At 45.0% G+C, this 21175-nt stretch overlaps 1 protein-coding gene across 1 annotated transcript in view; it reads left to right on the forward strand.

Annotated features, from left to right (window-relative positions):
* The window catches only part of RYR3 (ryanodine receptor 3), a 379117-nt gene that overhangs the window by 299659 nt on the left and 58283 nt on the right, over positions 1–21175 (forward strand). Inside the window, exons 64-66 of the mRNA XM_061158246.1 lie at positions 3570–3700; positions 10991–11311; positions 13555–13795. Coding sequence (XP_061014229.1) covers positions 3570–3700; positions 10991–11311; positions 13555–13795 — 693 coding nt within the window. The remainder of the gene's footprint in view (positions 1–3569; positions 3701–10990; positions 11312–13554; positions 13796–21175) is intronic.

Here is a 21175-nt window from a genome sequence, read left to right on the forward strand (position 1 = left end):
CTTTTGGGAGATCATAATTTTAATTTTGGTGAGTGAAAGAGAAGAGAAGTAATATGGATCAATTAAAGTAAAAAGTTCCTTGGGCTGCAAGGAGATCAAACCAGTTAATCCTAGAGGAAATGACTCCTGAATGTTCATTGGAAGGACTGATGCTGAAGCCGAAGTTCCAATACTTTGGCCACCTGATATGAAGAGCTGACCCATTTGAAAAGACCCTGATGCTGAGAAAGATTGAAGGCAGGAGGAGAAGGGGATGACAGAGGATGAGATGGTTGGATGGCATCACTGACTCAATGGACATGACTTTGAGCAAGCTCCGGAAGTTGGTGATGGACAGGGAAACCTGGCATGCTGCAGTCCATGGGGTTGCAAAGAGTTGGACATGACTGAGTGACTGAACTGAGTGGGTCAATTTTGTACCAAGACAGCCCAGGACCAGCTGTATCCTAGATTCCTTTCCCTGCCCCACCTATAAATTTGCTCTCAGGTTTGATATCACCCCTTGTCACGTGAAGACATGTGGTTCTCCATGTTCCATGGGCACAGGCCCTCACTCCCAATCAGCTGTCCTGAGAGTTGGCCTTTCCACCACCACCATGAGCTTAGAAAGAAGTGAAGGAGTGGGAAGAGAAGAGGTGTTGAGGAGAGATGGGGAACAGGACTGGGGGGGCCTGTTCAGAAGCTTTGCAGAGCTCCCTGGAGAGACCCTCGGTCTCTGCGGCCTCCCCAGCCCCGCCCCCTGCCTTCCTCCACCACTCATGTGCCGTGTGCTCAGTCGTGTCTGACTCTGCGATGCTGCCGGGCGCCCCCGTCCATGGGATTTCCCAGGCAAGAATATTGGAATGGCTTGCCATTTCCTACTCCAGGCGATCCCAACTCAGGGATTGAACCCACGTCTCTTGCCTTGCAGGTGGATTCTTTACCTGCTGGGCCAGCAGGGAAGCCCCTTCCACCCCTGATGCAGCTCCCAAATAGACCTTCCAGAGCAGACCTGGATGGGACGATTTAACAGTCAGATCTTTCACAGAAGGACAAGGCTGTGTTGTTAGCTAACAAGTGCTTATCTGGCTGAGGGCATTCTTGCTTCCTGGAGGCTGATTTGAAAGTGATTTGAAAGCTCAAATACTTCAGGCCAAATAAGTTGTCGGCTAATCCCCTAAAAGCTGAGCCCAAGAAGAAGATAGAAAAGAAGGGATAAGATCACATGTATTAGTTGTCTTTTAAAGTAATGAAAAGATCACATTTGTCTTAGGTTTGATAACTTGGCTCAGGAGTGTGTGGAAGTTCCAAGGGGTACACAGCTTTCTTTCGACTTACCCACCCTCTCCCTCCTCCCTCTCTCTGGTCCAGCAGACTCCTCTGGCATCTCAAGCAGAACAGTTCTGTGGACCCCCAGGCTAGCCCCCAACACATTCTGACTCTACCCTAGATAGTCTTGTCAAGTCATTTTTTTCAGGACCAGTCAAGATCACATTTCTAACCCAACTCAAATGTGTATCCTTTCTCTATGCATAATGAAGTTGCAAGTTGATTCTAATCTTTATAATGAGACCATAAACATGCTATTTTGTCACATTACAGCCTGCCAGGCTCCTCTGTCCATGGAATTCTCCAGGGAAGAATACTGGAGCGGGTAGCCATTCCCTTCTCCGGGGCATCTTCCCAACCCAGGGATCGAACCCAGGTCTCCTGCGTTGCAGGCGGATTCTTTACTACCTGGCTTACTTCTCAGACAGCAGTGGGTCCCCTAGCTACCTCCCTGTCCTGTCCCCTAGTAAATGTTTGTTATCCTATCCAGAGACTCTACAGCCTTGACAGTCTGGTGTCTTGGTACTACTGGAATTATTGGCTGTTGTCATAGTGAAGGACAATTAATGGGATGCTGGGTATGGGTTTCTTTTTTCTTTCCATAGCACTTTTCTTTTAACTTTTTATTTTATATTGGAGTATAGCAGATTAACAATGTTGTGATAGTTTCAGGTGGACAGCAAAGGGACTCAGATATATATTGTATTCCTTCCCCAAGCTCCCCTCCCATCCAGGCTGCCACATAACAGCCTGGTATGCCTCATTGAGCAGAGTTCCCTGTCCTTGTTGATTGTCCATTTTAAATATAGCAGAGTGTACATGTTGTTGGGCATGGGTTTTGGTGGGAACTGCAGAGAACCAGGAGAACTGAATGCCTTCCTGTCTCTGCAGAACTGCAATAGTGGGGTACACATTTGCTCTTGGCTCCAAGCATGCCCCCTCTAGCTGACAGTTTTCTCCATAATGGCTCTGTAATATCCCCAATGTGCAGCCTGACATCCTCTGCCCCCAGGGCTTCTCCTGATAGGCTTCATGCGTAGTATCCACATTCATACTGATGAGTTTAAGCTCATCAGTCACAGAGGAAGGCTAACAAGATGGGCTTGAACCCTGTAATCCCTTTCGTCTCTTAATTATTGACCTATCGTCTACCTTTTCTAGTAGTTACCTTTGTATCGTGGTCTAACAAAGGACTCACATTATTGGTTTATTTGAAGAAATTTTTCCTCATATTTGGAAACTGGCATCACGTCTGTAACTCACAAGGCAGGTGTGTGTGGTCTGTCTGTGATCGAATGCCAGAGGGTGGCAGGGAAAAGATATTGATGGGTGGAAAACAGATGGCTCTGGTCTCCCATTCATCAGGAAGGAACAGATGTCAGGCCCCTTATGGGGCCCTTTGAGCCAGTGCTACGACTGTATTTCATCTCAGTAGAAGAAAGAACCTGCTGGGTTAGAAAGTACAAATCCAGGGCTAAGCCCAGGTCTGAGAGGGGAAGCACTCTTTCAATACTAGCTCTGCTTTGAGCAGCTGGTGGCTTGTGGTCCGTCACTTACTCTTGCAGACTTGGTTATCCTGCAGGTAAGCGTAAGTCCTCTTAGCCGGAGAACTAGAAATCTGAACTAGGAATCTCAAGCGTTTTGGTTTTGATTGATTGCGTCTTTCACAGAAAGACTTAAAAACCAAAGTTTAGTGCGTGGTGGATACTCAAGTGTTTGTGGAAGAAAGGGAAGTAATAGGTGTTGGAGCTCTTTTGTCTGCATCACGTAATTTGGTTTAGGGCATGTCATTTCTCTTGCAAGGCAGAACTTCAATTTTGTGTCTTACTGGTGTTTTGGGCCCATTATCTATGGTTCCCATTGGTTGACACAGGCTCCACTCATAGCAGGGAATAGACAAAGAAATTCCATGAAAGATTTTAAAACATTTTAAGAACCAGGAGGATCTGATTCAATTTGGATGCCAGCCAAACTTGCTCTCAGAGATGCTGGGAGAGAACAAAGCTACATAGTATATATCACCTTAGTTATTTAAAAACTAGGTAACAGGGAATGAAACCATTGTAAACCATTGGTTAGTATCCAGAAAAAGTGAGGGAGGGGAGGAACATGCAATCCAGCTGAGCTCAAGGCCCAGGATGTCCAGTGGAGCTATCTGTGGGGAAGTGGCCCAAGACATCCTGGGAAGGAGGCCTGGTCCACCAATGCATGGGGCCAGCATGGAGGTGGCACCACTTCTAAATGGACTTCTTTGTTTCCAGGCAACGTCCTGCCCTTGGAGAATGCCTGGCCTCACTGGCAGCTGCCATACCAGTGGCATTCCTGGAGCCCACCCTTAACCGCTACAACCCGCTCTCCGTCTTCAACACCAAAACCCCCAGGGAGAGGTCTAGTAAGTACCATCCATCAGAGGTCATCATTGATGTGCTTAGAGGAATGCAGGGGGAGAGAGAAAGCCAGAAAGGCACGGACAGCAGCCCCCAGCCCTGTCGGTTCATGTAGTCTGAGAGGGGCCAGGAGGTCAGAACTGGCCCCGTGTGACAGGTCTCCATCTTGCTGGAAAAGTGGGCACGAGCAAGTTCTTGGTTATCTTTAGACTTTGGTTTCCTCTTCTGTGAAAAGAGGAGACAGTGCAGTTGATTTCAACATCCCTTGCATCCTAAGAGCTCAGGTTCTCCTGTCTGCCCTGATCTCCGTTCTCTTTCTGCACCTGGAGATGGTGACTGTCCTTCTTTGTTCCTCTCCAGAGAGTGGGAACAAGGGGGTCACACAGAGCTGCACTGATAACCGTGGTGTACTCCTCAAGTCCACAGCGAGGCTGTGCTTCCAAGGATGATGACCTTAGAAGGATGATTCTTCATCGTCATGAAGGATGGAGAGAAAAACACAGGAAGGAATTGAAATTCTACACAAAAGGGAGTTTGACAGGAGTGCTGACCCGTGGAGTTCTAGAACAGTGCTAGGCTATGGTCCAAATCTAGTCTACTGCTGATTTTTATAAGTGGTGTTTTATCAGAACATGGTCATACCCATTCATTTACATGTTGTCTGTGGCTGCTTTAGCACTGTGATGTTGTTGTGTAGTTTAATCACTGAGTCGTGTCCAACTCGTTTGTGACTCCATGGACTGCAGCCCACCAGACTCCTCTGTCCATGGGATTTCCCAGGCAAGAATACTGGAGTAGGTTGCCATTTCCTTCTCCAGGGGATCTTCCCAGCCTACGGATCGAACCCACCTCTCCTGCATTGGCAGAGGACTCTTTCCCACTGAGCCACCAGGGAAGCCCTTAGCACTATGTAGGGAAGGAAAAAATAATTTTCCCTTTACCCTTCTTTATTTTTGGCTGAGACCTCCCCTCTGAAAAAGATAGATTGATGGGAGGAAAAAAAAACTTAATTGTGGACATATGTGTACATAAGTTCAGTTCAGTTCAGTCGCTCAGTCGTGTCTGACTCTGCAACCCCACAAATCACAGCACGCCAGGCCTCCCTGTCCATCACCAACTCCCGCAGTTTACTCAAACTCATATACATAAGGGAGCCCCACAAAGATATGAGACTCAAAAGCCAGCCCAACATTTGAGACTTATATACCATCCTGAGGAAAAGGTTAGGAGTCTAGGGCTTCAGAGCAGGTAGGAATCCATGGGAAAGTGAGAAGAGGAAGGGCTTGGTAAGCAGTGTGCCCCGCCAGGCTTGTGAATCTCTCAGATGAAAAAGTGGTCTTTGGTAAGAGCTCTCTTCTGGTACTGGCTCCCATAACTAAGGTAAACTTTGTTTACAAAGGTAGATTTCCCTTATAAAAGGGTAACTCTGTTGTCAGACATTCTCCTGGATCTTCAATTTCTTAAAAATAATCAGCTCAAAGTAATCCCTCTGCCAAAGGGGTATATTTTGGGGTGGCCCATTCTGTTTCTCTTCAACTGCAGTGATAGAGTTGAGTAGTCACAGTAAATATTGTTGGCCCTAAAATGGCTAAAATATTTACTGTCTGGCCCCTTTATAGGAAAAGTTTCCCCACCCCCTTTTCTAGAATAACCTGGAACTGGAATCCAAGGCAGGGGGTAAACCTGCTTCTGGGGGATGGAAGAGAAGAGTCCCCATGTATGGATAATTGTGATCCTGCTGAAGGACGATGGAGATCAGAGGCGCTTCCAACAGGAACCTTAAATGAAACTTGGCCTCCAACTGGAAAGAACTACCTTGACTTGATGTAACATGAAGCAAAAGCTACCACACAATGGGTTCGATTAATGTTAAGAAAAGCAGAATCTCCCCACCCCCCGCAAAAAAAAATCATAGCAAACCAGAATATATCCTGTTCAGAACAAGTATTTTCTTAAAATATTGTACCAGCAGATGACTAGACTGTGCCTCAGTTCCATTTGGTTCAAGCCCCCGTTTCAAACTGTCATGGGTCCTGAGAGTCCTAAGAGAAGAAGGGTTCTTGCTGCATTTTTCTCTGTCACTCTTCTTTCCATCTAAGAATCCAGAGTGCTAAACTTTGGCAGCTTTGTTCCCACTTCAGATAAAAGCAGCACCTGGTCCCCAGAAAACATGACCAGACATTTTAGACAAAATCGCTTTACCAAGTTCTCTGCTTGAGCTAAAATACAGTGGAGACCACTGCTCTCAGAGCTCATCGAGAGAGATATTGCCAAGATGCCTCCACGTTCCAAAGTCTCACATGGTATCTCTCAGTTAATTCCCCAGTCCCCTCAGCCTTATTTCACCCTTTCTCCCCTTTCATGGACTAGGAAAATTATAGTCCCAACCTTGTTTTTCTCTACTGTCTCATGATTCCACATGAGTTATGTCGTGCAGCTAAAGTAGGAGTTAAACGACAGAGCAGGCTTTGGTAATGATGAGGAAGGGCTGTAGCATCTGTAGACAGAAGCCAGCTAAAATATTGCTCCCCAACTTCATGACAGTGCTGGATACTGATGTATTTATTCTGCTCCAGCTGTGATTCAAGAAAAAGTGTCTCTCTCTGTGTCGCCAGTGTGTAGAGCTTGCACCTTGAGAGAGAGAGATCTACTTTGCTCTTGAATTCATAGAGGTAGTTATTGTTCAGTCGCTCAGTCATGTCCAACTCTTTGTGACCCCGTGGACTGCAGCATGCCAGCCTTCCCTGTCCTTCACCATCTCCCAGAGCTTACTCAAGCTCATGTCCATTGAGTCAGTGATGCCATCTAACCATCTCGTCCTCTGTCATCCCCTTCTCCTCCTGCCTTCTGTCTTTCCCCACATCAGAGTCTTTTCTAATGAGTCAGCTCTTTGCATCAGGTGGCCAAAGTATTGGAGCTTCAGCTTCAACATCAGTCCTTTTAATGAATATTCAGGGTTCATTTCCTTTAGGATTGACTGGTTTGAACTCCTTGCAGTCTAAAGGACTCTCAAGAGTCTTCTCCAACACCACAATTCAAAAGCATCAATTCTTTGGCACTCAACTTTATGGTCCAACTCTCACATCCATACATGACTACTGGAAAAACCATAGCTTTGACTAGACAGACCTTTGTTGGCAAAGTAACGTCTCTGCTTTTTAATATTCTGTCTAGGTTGGTCATAGCTTTTTTTCCAAGGAACAAACGTCTTTTAATTTCATGGCTGCAGTCACCCTTTGCAGTGATTTTGGAGCCCAAGAAGATAAAGTCTGTCTCTGTTACCATTGTTTCCCCATCTAGTTGCCATGAAGTGATGGGACACAGAGGTAGAGTAGCAGGTAAATTTGAAATTGACCCAGATGGAGGAAACCCTAGACTGGCTTTGGAGGGGAAGGAAATGACTGTGTCCCATTGTTTTCAAAGGCTGTTAGAAATATGTTTCTTCTTATCTTATATACCTTCACATTGATTTAGTAAGACATATTCATAAATTAAAAATAAATATCTTTCATTGCATACTCCATAAGGAAGAAGGGACAAGGTTGTGATTAGTGGTGACACTGTTGTTCATCCATCAGTCACACACTGTGGACTCAGGGTCCAAGTCCTCTGAGCCCATATTTTTCATCATTCAGTTAACAAAGAGTGAATTCTGATGATGTGTACAGCTCTTGAAAAGCAGAGTGTACATAAAAATGTATTCTGGGATAACCATGTTTGCCTGGAGCCAGACAATGACTGATGGGCTTGATGGGCTCTGAAAAGGTAGACTTCATTCACTACACACAGTAGGTGGCCTGAGGGACCAAGGAGGGAATAGGGAAAGGAACGTGACAGATGATGTGAGTCTTTGGTTGAGAAATAGAATATTAACTGATTTATCAAGCCTTCAGTCAATTGGACATCTCAATTAATGGAGTTTCCCTGGTAGCTCAGATGGTAAAGAATCTACACACAATGCAAGATACCCAGGTTCAATCCCTAGAGAAGGGAATGGCTACTCACTCCAGTATTCTTTCCTGGAGAAAACCATGGACATAGGAGCCTGGCGGGCTGTAGTCCATTTTGCCAGCAGAGTTACTCATATTAGGACCTCTTCTATCCTGTAACATCCTGGAGCATTTTTTAACTCATCCAAAATTGTTAAGGTATGTCTAGAAAAGGTTTTCTAGCTGTGTGCTAGATAAAATATTTGGTTACGTGTGGCAGTGGTCTATTAATCAGAATCTTGTTGTTGTTGACTCCATTCATGAGTAGAATTAGATCTTATGTGTGTATATACTCAGTCACTAAGCTGTCCAACTCTTTGCGACCCCATGGACTGTAACCCACCGGGCTCCTCTGTCTATGGCATTTCCAGGCAAGAATACTGGAGTGAGTTCCTTCTTCAGGGGATTTTCCCAACCCAGGGATCAAATCTGCGTCTCCTGCAATGGCAGGTGGATTCTTTACCACTAAGCCTCCAGGAAAGCCTAGTCAGGATAATAGATTAACCAAAACATCCTACTCACCAGCCAGGTTTACTTCTCAAATCTTTATTGGAAAAAATCAACCAGAGAGGAAGGAGGTCCGGTTTCCATGTAATACTACAGAAGTGGTGCTCTCTGATGCTGTCATCTTGAGGGAAGAGCTGCCTGGTGAAAAAAATACAGCTGTGGACTCTAACTCAGTCTTTCCCAGTGGTTCTCCCTTTGATAGCATGTATGAGGATCACTCAAAAGGCTTGTTGAAGAATGCCAAGTCCTACCCCTAGAGTTTCTAATTCAGTATGTCAAGATTCCAAAAAGGTCCTAACAAGTTTCCAGGTGATGCTGCCATTGCTGGCAGGACAATCTCACTTTGAGAACCATTGATGTGGAAGACGAAAGGACAGTGTGTTCTAATGGTTCCCCCCTCACAGTCTTGAGTCTGAGTCTAACAGGACCCAATTGAGCTATTTTTCAGGTAGATAACTCAGCAGCATTCATTCTGCCGGTGTATTATGTGGCATTTGAAGTACAAAACACCACCGGAATCGCAAATGTTTCTTCCCCTTGAGGACCAATTACATATAAATAACTTTCAAAGGTCATTATAATGACTCCAATGAAGCAACCTCAAGCAACTCTGTGTTTTTCTTAGGTAGGAGGAAAAAAAAAGTGTCTATGATGATGGATTGTCTGTGTGACATTTAAACACACACATGCTCTGAGCCTTCTCGTGTATAATTTTATAGCCAACAGTTGTAAATTTCAGTTGCCTCTGTGGCAGTCGGCACTGCTCTGGGTGCAGAGCCTGAAGGTAGAATGTTTGACTTCACCATTTGTACCTATTTATCTGACACTGTATGTGTCAAATGATTTTGTTTGTGAGAGTCTCCCCAGACCCCCACATTGATGTCACCCCCGATTCTTATTGCTCTGCGGCAAGGTACAGGCCAGACTTGTTCTCTGCAAATGACCAGCATTGGCAGTGGATCGTGTCTGACCTGAATAATTCCCTTTGGGGTAAATGGCAGGAGTTCGATGTTCTTTGGTTTTCATGCTGCTAGTCCTTTTGAATTGTCTGGATTTAAAGGACATTGCTTCACTCCTAACTTCCAAGGAAGAGTAATCAGCCTTCTACTTACCAAAGGCCATGCCAATAGCAAGAGAAAAACATAATTAGGGCAAGTGTTAGGACACCCCATGCAGGGCCTACTCCATAGCAGGGAGGCTCTTCTGAGTCCATTGATTTGCAGCTGCACCCCATCCTGTAGAACCGCTTGTATCAGCCACGGATTCATTGTCTCCTGGGTGAAGGTATCCCAAATGCCTTTCCTCCCCACCCCAGCCCAGGAACCAAGGTGCCTGTACTCTCTTTTCATCTCTTAGTCTATCTTCACAGGATTATTCTCTGTCTTTGCTCCAGGCAGTACAATCGTGAAGGAAATCAAGACAGACCCTTCAATTGACTGATATTCCTAAAAGCCAAAGCCTTTGCTGTGGCCTCTTCTTCATTAACCCTTCCGTTCCTATGGACTTAAAATCTAGAAAAGAGAGATTTCACACCAGCAGTAACCCCATGGCACAGGGCTGGAAGGTAGAACCCAACTCACTAAATGTCACATTTTATTTGAAGTTTTCTGCTTTTTCCTTTGAAATTCCTGAGAGCTTTGCACTTTACTTTTAATATCAAAAATAATGTACTCAAATCTTCTAGTGGATCCAATGTGCCCCGCTGGTGGATCTAAAAGGCACCACATTTTCCTGTTGCTTCTCTGACTCCCTAGGCTCCATGATGCCTGGTGTTTTGGCCCTGCTCTGAGAAGTTTAGCCTGTGGGTGGAGTCTGCACATGAGCTGCTGACCAGGATGCTCTGCAGAGCTTCCAGTTCCTGTTTCTTTCTCCACTGGGCCATGCCTTGCCACACAGGGCCTTTATATGCATCTCACCCATCAGCAACTTCAGGTTGCTTCTGGTCTCTCCTCCTATCTTGGAGGAAAAGAGTGTCATTTGCCTTAAGAAGAACAGGACAGATATCCCCTTGGCTTTTTCCATTTACCATCCTTGTACCTAACAATGTTTCATGTTGAACTCTGTAATCATCTCATCCTGTCTGTCCTTGTACAGTGAAGTGACCTCAGTCATTCACTGTGAGGAAAAGACAGGGCTAACTCACTATTCCTTGTCTATAAGCCTTCAAAAACAAAAAGGTCTAAGTGATTGACAAGAGCTCTTGGCAAAGGTTACTTCAGATCATCAGTAACTTCTTTTGTAAATGCAGAAATCAGTGTGTGTGCAATGTTTCCCACCCCCCACCCCCCACAGGTTTCAACTGGATGGAAAGCATTGTCTCTGGTCCAGCTAAAAGAATCTTTGATGCAAGAGGTTTCTTTTTCCTTTTCAAAACAGTACAGACATGATCTAGGTGACTGAACCACAAATTGGCAGCTCGATATCTATGGGTTGCTTTTCTGCTTTGGGTCCTGCCTTTCCTGCAGTGCATACACTGACGCCAGGAGGGAGAAGCCAAGAGACTGACTTTTTCACAGAAAAGTCTTATAAAATGTCCCTCAGCTGTGTCTCTGTTATGTTCCTTTAAGATTCAGTTTAAGTGTTTTGACCTGAATAGAACATCTGGAAGATAACCCAGCCTCTGGAAACTGCAGCCTTTACAATAGCTCCTACATATCCAGTGCTTACCTGTTTGAGATTCTAGGATGGAAAATTATGTCTCAAGGCCAAAGGAGGGGTGGACAGAGAGAGAGAGAGAAGGTTGCACTCTCTTTGTTTTGAATCACTGTCCCTTTATTATTCCTGTACCCTCTCGGTCAGTTCTGGGGATGCCAGACACAGTGGAGGAGATGTGCCCCGACATCCCCCAGCTGGAAGGCCTGATGAAGGAAATCAACGACCTGGCCGAATCAGGGGCCCGGTACACAGAGATGCCCCACGTCATTGAGGTCATCTTGCCCATGCTCTGCAACTACCTGTCCTACTGGTGGGAGCGGGGGCCCGAGCACCTGCCCCCCAGCGCAGGGCCCTGGTGCACCAAGGTCACGTCTGAACACCTCAGTGTCATCCTGGGCAACATTCTGAAAATCATCAACAACAACCTGGGCATCGACGAGGCCTCCTGGATGAAGCGCATTGCAGGTACCACGCGTGTCTTTCAGCCCTGGCATTGAGATGCCTAGACTCTTTTTCTTCTCTTAGTCTATCATTAATCTATCTCCCCTCCCTACCTTAGATAGTTAACAGTGAAAAGAACTGACTTATTCCCCTATAGGGCTTCCTGGAGCCAGTGCTCCTGCCTGACTCCCCAATTAATCTAGCCCCTCAAATCTCCAGGAAGCCCTTCTTGATAAACTCTGCAAGATTCTGATGATCATTGCTCATTTGCTTTTGGTACTTAAGAATCCCATTTGCTCTTACAGTAATTGTTCATATTTTCTGGGTAAGTGACCCTGTGTGTTTTCCACATGTATGAAACTCACTCCCATCTGGGCTGTTCTGTAAGTTTCTCGCATTTGTGTTTCACTTTATGCTTTCTGAGACACTCTCTGATTTAGGCTCACAGTAGCGTCACTTGGATTTTGGGTTTGTTTTGTATTCCTCTAGAACTCCTTGCATGCAGTAGGCTCTTAGTGAGTGTTACTCACTGATATTCTGTTCTAAAAAAAAAAAAAGGGGGGGGGGAGAGGCTTGGAAAATTAATAACCACATTTTTCATAGTCAGGAAATCATGAAGATTTTAGGGTCCTCTGTCACAGTAAAGTCAGAGGAGACAGAAGCTAAAGTCATTGCCTTTGATAGACCTGCAATTTAGATACACAGTTCCACCATAGCTGTTTCACTCCTACAGTTTCCTGGACCATGAAACACAGCCATTGGGTCAATAGGAGCTATTAGCTTCCTGGACAAATGAGTAGATACCCCTCTGCAAGACCAAAGAAGAAAATGTCCTACCTTCTTCCTGTCTCTGAAATGAACTGAGATTCAAATTATATTAATAAATACTTTGGTTACTGATGGCTCCTGGATAGTATAGGCCCCTGGGAACATGTGAATAGGTAAATTAGTGTTCCTTTCTTACCTTTTAGCCCAAGAATATTGTTAACCCTAAAGTAATTTGTTGAGGCTTAAGGGAAATCTGGCTTAAGGGAAGGAAGGAAATCAAAGGATGAACTCCCTTAGATTCCCCAGGGGTACAAAGGAAAGAAGTCAGCGCATGCTGATGAGAACTGAACTTGGCCTGTTATTTCACAAGTGTGTCCAGATCTCATTCAGTCAGGCCACTTCATTCCTGGTGTGTAAACAAAGTCAGTTTTCAAGAGCAACCTCAAATCACCCATATCTGGAAGAACCACTCTGATTCCAGGTCCAAAGCAGAGGTGCACCCTGGTGAGGACCAGGGTATGAAATGTGAGCCGTCATAGTGCTAAGTTTTGACTTCTTGATTAACACATTGCCACAGAGAACTGCCTTCGCCTTCTCTTTCTAAAAAAGTCTTTTTTATGGAACAAAAAATGAGGCACAGTGAGATTAAAAAGTTCTGGAGTATAGGCTATTTCCAACTGAAAAGCCCTACATTAAAGAACTTTGAAATACACAAAATATGTATTGTACTTTGTGAATGGTTCATCACTCTTGAGAATTTTATTTCACATATCTAAATAATTACTCTGATTCTGATCTTTATTATGAATTAGACCATTAAGATATTGCATATAAAAAAGTCAATGAGACATGTAGGTTTTATCTTTCTCTTTAAAAGGGCTAGAATCATAGTCCCCAAGTCCTACTTGTTTCTGCTTATTGACTTTGATGATAGTAGTTTGTCTGCTTTTCTCAGGGCCTAGAGGAGCCCCGAGACAATAGACTGGCAGTTCTCACGTGTTGGGGGCTGAGAAACTATGAGTTTCTCAGGGTTTGTGTATTTTTAAGAGATTTTTCTATAAAATAACCAGAAGGCAGAGTGTTAAGTATGTACTCTTGACTCAGCACAGTGCTGCTTATATAAATAAAAGACTTCCTTCAAGGAATTTATAACGTAACTGGTGAGCCAAAGTCACTCTGCTAAAATGAAACAAGATGGCCCATTATGAAGAGCTCAGAGATATAGCAAAGGCCATGCAAGAAGAGTTCAGGGGTGGCTCTTCTCATAACTTGAAGAAGCAAAACAGGAATAGGGACCTTCTCCTGTAGCTCCATCCATGCCTACCCCCACCCCAGCAACTGTGACTTCATGAGACAGACATGCCAAGTGGAAGATGAAGGAAGGGTGCCAGTCTGAGTCAACGGCTTTCCCCAGCCTCACCTTTGAGGGTCCCTTCTTTCCTTTTCTCGACTGTCATAACCTGTGGAATGAGGGGGAGGCCCTTTGTTTGCAAACACAGTGTACGCCCAACCGATCATCAGCAAAGCCAGGCCGGACCTGCTGAAAAGCCACTTCATCCCGACCCTGGAGAAGCTGAAGAAGAAGGCCGTCAAGACCGTGCAGGAGGAGGAGCAGCTGAGAGCCGACAGCAAAGGGGACACGCAGGAGGCCGAGCTGCTCATCCTGGACGAGTTTGCTGTCCTCTGCAGAGACCTCTACGCCTTCTACCCCATGCTCATCCGCTACGTGGACAACAACAGGTACGGAGGCATCTGGGCAGGGCCGGCCCGCGATGGAGGGGTGGGACTGGGTTCTGTTACAGGCGGGAGAGGAAAGTCACGGCTGCCGTCACCAGCATCCCCGCCGCCTCCATCCCTGCTGTGGGACCTCTGGGCAGCGCTTTCCGTGACCAGTGGTTCTGTATGATCAGTGGCTTGGCCACCCGTTTCACCCTCACAGGCCACTGAAGAAGGGCAGCAGCGACCCCTCCCACCCCTCTGCTCTTCTGTCACACACTCATTCAAGAGAGATTACTGACTGTCTGTCAGGCGCTGTTCTAGGCATTAGAGGACAGGCAAGAACAATACAGAAAAAAAGATGTTGGCCTAGGGAGCTTTCACTCTGGCAAGAGAGGGGGGCGAGCAAACATAAAAGTACTTAGACATTTACAGTATACTTCCCTATGTACTTATATATTTACCTATATACTTTACTTACCTAAGTAAATTATACAAGCAAAGTAAATGGAATCAGGAGAGCCAGGTGGCAGTTTTAAAAGGATGTTACTGAGAAGGTGAAATTTGAACACAGACCTGAAAGAGGTGAGGTCAGAAACCATGTGGATCTGGGGAAGAGGTTTGTTCCCAGGAAGAAGGAACATGTGGTGCAAGCCCTGAGGAAGGGACAGGTAGGGATGCTCAGGGGATCACAGGGAGGCCAGAGAGAGAGGAGTTGAGGGGTGGGGAGAGCAGCAGGAGATGTCGGAGAGGCCAGTTTCTCTCCACGGAGCCGAGAGTACAGAGCTTTTCCTCTGAGTGAGATGAGAGGCTGGTGCAGCGTTGAAGCTAAGCTGTGATGTGATCTGACTCAGTCTTCAAGCACTGAGGTGAGGGATCAGGGCAAATAAAGGGAGTGAGGAGGCTGGCTGGGAGGCTCACAGTGACCCAGTCAAGGGCTGAGGGTGATCTGGAGTTGACAGAGCAGACTCGTGGTGCCAGGACTGGGGCAGAGAGGGATGGGAGTCACTGTTTACTGGGCCTGGGGTCTCCTTTCAGAGTCCTGAAAATGTTCTGCAATTAGTCATGTGGTGGTCCAACATTGTGAAGGTACTAAATGTTGCTAATGAGTAAGTTGACATGGATGTTACTACAATTTAAAAGGAAAAAAATGGCTGAGTAATATTCCATGGTGTGTATGTACCATAGCTTCCTTATCCATTCGTCTGCTGATGGGCATCTAGGTTGCTTCCATGTCCTGGCTATTATAAACAGTGCTGCGATGAACATTGGGGTGCACGTGTCTCTTTCAGATCTGGGTTCCTCGGTGTGTATGCCCAGGAGTGGGATTGCTGGGCCATATGGCAGTTCTATTTCCAGTTTTTTAAGAAATCTCCACACTGTTCTCCATAGCGGCTGTACTAGTTTGCATTCCCACCAACAGTGTGAGAGGGTTCCCTTTTCTCCACACCCTCGCCAGCATTTATTGCTTGTAGACTTTTGGATAGCAGCCATCCTGACTGGTGTGTAATGGTATGGATGAAACTGGAGCCCATTATACAGAGTGAAGTAAGCCAGAAAGATAAAGACCATTACAGTACACTAACACATATATATGGGATTTAGAAAGATGGTAACGATAACCCTATATGCAAGACAGAAAAAGAGACACAGATGTACAGAACAGACTTTTGGACTCTGTGGGAGAAGGCGAGGGTGGGATGTTTCGAGAGAACAGCATCGAAACATGTATATTATCTATGGTGAAACAGATCACCAGCCCAGGTTGGATGCATGAGACAAGTGCTTGGGCCTGGTGCACTGGGAAGACCCAGAGGGATGGGGTGGGGAGGGAGGTGGGAGGGGGAATCGGGATGGGGAACACATGTAAATCCATGGCTGATTCATGTCAATGTATGACAAAAACCACTACAATATTGTAAAGTAATTAGCCTCCAACTAATAAAAATTAAAAAAAGAAGAAAAAAGAAATAAATAAAAGGAAAAAAAAAAGAGTTGGTGGTGGCTGGGGCCAGGCTGGTAGCAATGAAAGTTGACAGAATATGTCAGATTCTGGACCCAACATCTTAAAGGTAGAGCCTTTGGGACGTGCAGACTGGAAATAAGAGAAAAGAGATGAGTCAAAGATGATTCTGAGCAAATGGAAGGAGGGAGTTCCCAGCAATTAAGTTGGAGGGGATTGTGGGTACGGAAGTTTTTTTAGGGGAAGATGAAGAGATCCCTTTCAGACATGTTAATTTGAGTTGCCTCTTCAATATAAAAATGAAAATGTCAAGTGGGCAGTTATATGAGTCCAGAGTTCACTCTGGTGTGGACCTAAGAATTTGAGAGTTGCCTACATATTGGTATGTGGTCTTTGAGAGCCATGAGACTGAATGAGATAAATAAAGGCTTGAGAGGGAGAGAGAAGCGTTCCAAGGACTGAGCCCTTGTACACAGGTCAGGTGGGAGAGAAGGAGCCAGCGAGTGAGGCTGAGAGGAAGCCACCATTGAGACAGGAGGAAAGCAACAGCATGTTGTGTCCTAGGTACCGATTTCACAAAGGATTTCCAGAAGGAAAGAATAATGAATAAATGATTGGTGACCTTGATAAGAGCAGTTTCAATGAAGCGATGGAGTTGAAGGCCTCTTTGGAGTAGGTTGGAAGACAATAGGAGAAAAAGACTTGGAGATAGTGCTACAGACAACTTGTTCAGGGAGGTGTTTTTTTCTTTTAATTATTTTGGCTGTTCTGGGTCTTCTTTGCAGCATGCTGGCTTTCTCTAGTTGTACTGCATGAGGTTTTTTTGTTGGGACACAAGGCCATCTCATTGCAGTGCGTGGGCTTCCCTAGTTGTGGTGTGTGGGCCTAGTTGCCCCACAGCATGTGGGATCTTAGTTCCCCGACCTGGAATCGAGCCCACGTAGCCTGCATTGGAAGGCAGATTCTTAACCCCTGGAACATTACGGAAGTCCCACAGGGAGTTTCACTATAAAGGGGAACAGAGAAATGAGCTGCTAGCTAGATGCAGAATAGGTTCAAGAGGAGAGTTTTTAAGATGGGAGACTTTTCAATTTGTTTCTTTATGAATGGGAATGAGCCAATGGAGAGAAGAGAAATTGATGATGTAAGAGGGAGAGAGAATTTCTAAAGCAGTGCATTCAAACAGGCAGAGGATCAGCCTGAGATCGTTCATCTACAGTGACGGGCAGGAGGGCAGGGTGCACGGGTGCTGCTGCTGGCAGACACACAGACAGACAGACACACACACCTGCACACGCCCATATGTATTATGGCTGGCAGACTGTAGGAGTCCTTTTCTGGTTGCTTCCATTCTCAGTGAAGTAGGAAGCAAGAACATCAACTGAGAGGGAGGGTGGGGAGAATGTACTTGGAGGGTTGAGGAGGAAGCAGACAGTCTGGGGCAATGGCTGGGGCAAGTGGGGGGAGTGGATGGACCAGGGCAGTGTGGTATGGTTGCAAGGCAGCATCAGTGGCCCCAGTTGAGATCTGTGGTCATGGATTTAAAGTGGGACCATCAGCAAGTTGTGTTTTTCTCCAGCCAACTTGGCCGCCACGTACAGGCTGAGACTAGGTAGAGAGTTGGACTTAACCAGGGTTGGGGTTTTGCAAAATGAGTCTGATGGAAGAAAAATGGGTTAGGGCATGAAGGTGTATATAATAGGCTAATTATAAACATTGATCATGGAATTTAAGCTGAATAAGGATAGTTAGATCATCACTGACTCAAGGGACATGATTTTGAGTAAATTCTGAGAAATAGTAGAGAAGAGAGGAGACTGGTGTGCTGCAGTCCATAGTGTCGCAAAGACTTTTCTACGAAACAACAACAAGGAGGAAATGCAAGCATAGGAACCTTATGTTCATGAGCAGGCAAAGGAACAGAGAACAGCTGGTCCCAGTGGAAGGCAAAGACCAAACAGATACTTTATTATACCACACCTTCCCAAAGCTTCAAGACCTAAAATGGAAGTTTGCAGTGGTTTAATTTTAAAATACCCCATCGTAGATACTGAAAAGACTTGGAGACATTTGGGGGAACACTGCTAACTTTTTGAGTGGTATGCCATTCTGTCATGGGCAGGGAATAGGTCTGGATATGCCTATTTTAGCATTTATTTCATAAGGTAAATTATACTTACTATTTAAAATATTTACTTAAGATTACTTATATTTAGCTTTGCAGAATAAACATATGCACACTGTATATAGGTATATGTGTGTATATAATTCCTTAACTATCTATGGGCAATTTTACTCACTTTCTCAAAAGAAATCCTGCTCTCAGGGTCATCATTTGAGTCATTTCCGATAACATAATTATGTTAGCAGGTTAGCAAAGGAATTTGTCAGAGTCTGAGGTGAAAGCAAGAATGAAAGTAGGGTAAGACTGCTCCTGAAATAGCTCTCTAATTGCATTTGCCACTATTGACGATCAAGACTGAAGATAGAGTGTGTTCTACTTACGTAGTATTTGAAAGTTGCTAAAAATGACAATGTCAGAGAGTCTTTGAGATCATCATTAATTCATTCATCCCCACTTTTCAACCCGTTCTTCCCTGAACACCAGGGAGCATTAGGGCTATCTGAGCCTCACTTATAAATACTTCCTTCCTACGTGTGTGCCTGTACCTTCCTCGAGTCCTTTCTTCACCCTAAAGAATTGGCTGGCTTGGAAGTACAGGGTTGAGGAGTTGGCAGGAATATAGAGGTCAGCTCATCTAACTAGACAGATAAATACCCCCTTCCTTTTTCCTAGTGGTGCCTTTCCCACCTCTCATTATCCACCACGGTTATGGACAACAGACAAAGCTGGACCTGTGTGTACCTTCCCATTCTAGTTTCAGACATTTCAAGTCATTTTTTTCAACTCCTTCTCATTCATTTTTTTCTTCTGGTTTTATTGAGACATAATTGACACAAAGCCCTCTGTAAGGTATACAACAGAATGGTTTAACTTACATACATCATGAAAAGCTTACCACAGTGAGCTGAGGGAACATCCATCATCCCACACAGGTACAAAATAAAAGACAAAAAGTCTTTATTCCTTGTAATGAGAAAACTTAGGATTTACTCTCAACAACTTTCATGTAACATACAGTGTTAATCATATGAGTCATGTTTAACCTTACATCCCTAGGACTTATTTATCTTATAACTGGATGTTTATACCTTGAACTGCCTTCATCCAATTCCCCCAACTTTGAACCATTTTGAGTTCAGATCTATAACTCCTATCAGCTCAGCTTTTGCTCTTTAGAGCCACAAAACTACTCCAGTCTCTCCCTAAGCAGCTCTTTAAATATTGATGAGTGCCATCTTGCCCTGTCTTCCCCTGTTTTCTCTTGTTGTTTTAAATCTTTGTACTTCCTTCAGCCCTGTCACAGCAGTGTCAGGTGTCTTTGACATCTGAAGAGAAGCTTCGGTGGGTCAGTGATCAGCCTGAAAATGACCCAGAAGGAGCAAGAGTTCCAAGCATGCTGTGGGCATAGCCTGGTGATTCAGGGCTCCATCTCCTCAGGCCAGGAGGTTATAAATCAACATAGGTTCAACAAACCTCTCTGCACAAATCAGCTTCTCGGCTTCGTTTCTGGAAATCAGAGACACTCTGAACAGAGACGCACAGCTTTAGCGCGATTTGGAGTGAAAACTCACCTCTCAGACTGTTGAAGGGAATCCAGGTAAATCCTGTGCGGTGACTGCCTCAGGCTGAATCCTCGACAAAAGGCTCAGGGGCAAGGCAGAGATAAGCTCTTACCGCTTAGTCAGACAACCTGACCGTGAATACAGGAGCATGGCTTTACTTTCTTTCAAAACCTGATAACTGGCTTTACTTTCTTCAAAAACCTGATGACTTGTCATTTTGAAAATAGCAGTCTAACTCTCTCACTCTTGCCTTTCTCCAAGATTTTATTCTCCTGCTTTTTGTTTCTGTTTTACCTCTAAATCCAACCTTCTTCCCCACCTACAGTCTTGCATTTCCCAGCTGCCTTTTGGCAGCACAGAGAGCCGATGATAAAAGAAACCCACAGATCAGTTAAGTACCTCCAAAAGGATCAGTTGTCTGCATGTTGAGAGAGATCTTGAGTTCTGTGGAAAGCTAGGAGCAGTGGGGACAGAGCCTGGCTACTTCATTTGGGGGTAGGAAAAGATTCAGACAAAATGGAGAGGCAAGGTTGGAATCTTCTGTCCTCCTGCAAATAGTCTTAAGTCTGGTTTGAGAGGAGCAGAGAATTTATGTGCCTGGGAGAAAGCATTTAATGGTGGGTTCATGTGACCCCCCATTCTGAACCTGAAGAAGGACCCTCACTAAAGACAAAGGAAAAAATCTGTCTCTTGCGAGAAGGATGTTCAAAACAAAATTCACTGAGCTGAAAGCCAAGGTATCCAAAGCTGCTGCTTTCTCCTGTGAGCAGATGTTCACCTGATATTTTGTTTTCAGAGTTCCTGCAGGTCACATTCCCTGTGGCTGGACTTTTCCTCAGCAGGGTAGGATGTGTGCCCTCGTCTCTTCCCACTAGAGGCATAGGGCAAGTCTATAAAGCTCATTTAAGCCAGAACTCGGCAGAAGGAACAGCTGGTACTTCTGATAAAACTTGACACTTGACTCTGAAAAGGCGCTCCTGAAAAATCAATAAGAAAGAAATCAAAAAGCATTACCAATCTCAAGCCTCAAGTTTGGATTGCATTTGGCCCCTAGTGATGGATACCTTATAGAGTGGCTTAAAGTAGAAGTTAAATCTCACACATAAAAGAAGTGCAGAGATATCCAATCCATGGCCAGTGTTGTTGCTCCTCATTAGAAATCCTTACTCTTCTCACTTCCTGTCCTTAACATTGACATCCATCTTCAAAGTTACTTTACGGTGCAACATGCCAATTAGAGTTTGAGCTGTCATATTTTCATCCCAGAGAGGAAGTAGAAAAGCAGAAGGGCACCTTCAGCTATCTGATGCTTTTTAGAGAGCTTTTCCAGGAGTCTTATCCAACAACTTCCTCTTCCAGCTCATCGATCAGAGTGTAGTTCCACAGGTGTCCTTCAGGGGAGGCTGGGTAATGTGATCTTAGCAGCACACAGTGCCACCCAGGGTCAAATGGGGGTTTCTTCCTAAGGAAGAAGAGGAGAATAAATGTGGGGCAGATCACCTGTAGTATCTATCTATAAAACAGAGGCTAGTTGAAGTAGAAAACAAGAAGGATTAAACAGACGCATCCATGAAGCTAGAACTCAAGCAGTAAGGAACTAAGGAGATGAGAGAGGTGTCCACAGGTGGTCTTGGCCTTACGAGTCTTTACTTTCTTCCTTATTCTAGTAATGAGCAGAATGGACAGAAGGTACAGGCAGCTCAGGACAATTCAGTTTGATATCCCAGGTATAGGGAACTGGCTTTTGATAGCTA

This window comes from Dama dama, chromosome 12 (genome assembly GCF_033118175.1).
Source record: "Dama dama isolate Ldn47 chromosome 12, ASM3311817v1, whole genome shotgun sequence".
NCBI classification, from domain to species: Eukaryota; Metazoa; Chordata; class Mammalia; order Artiodactyla; family Cervidae; genus Dama; species Dama dama.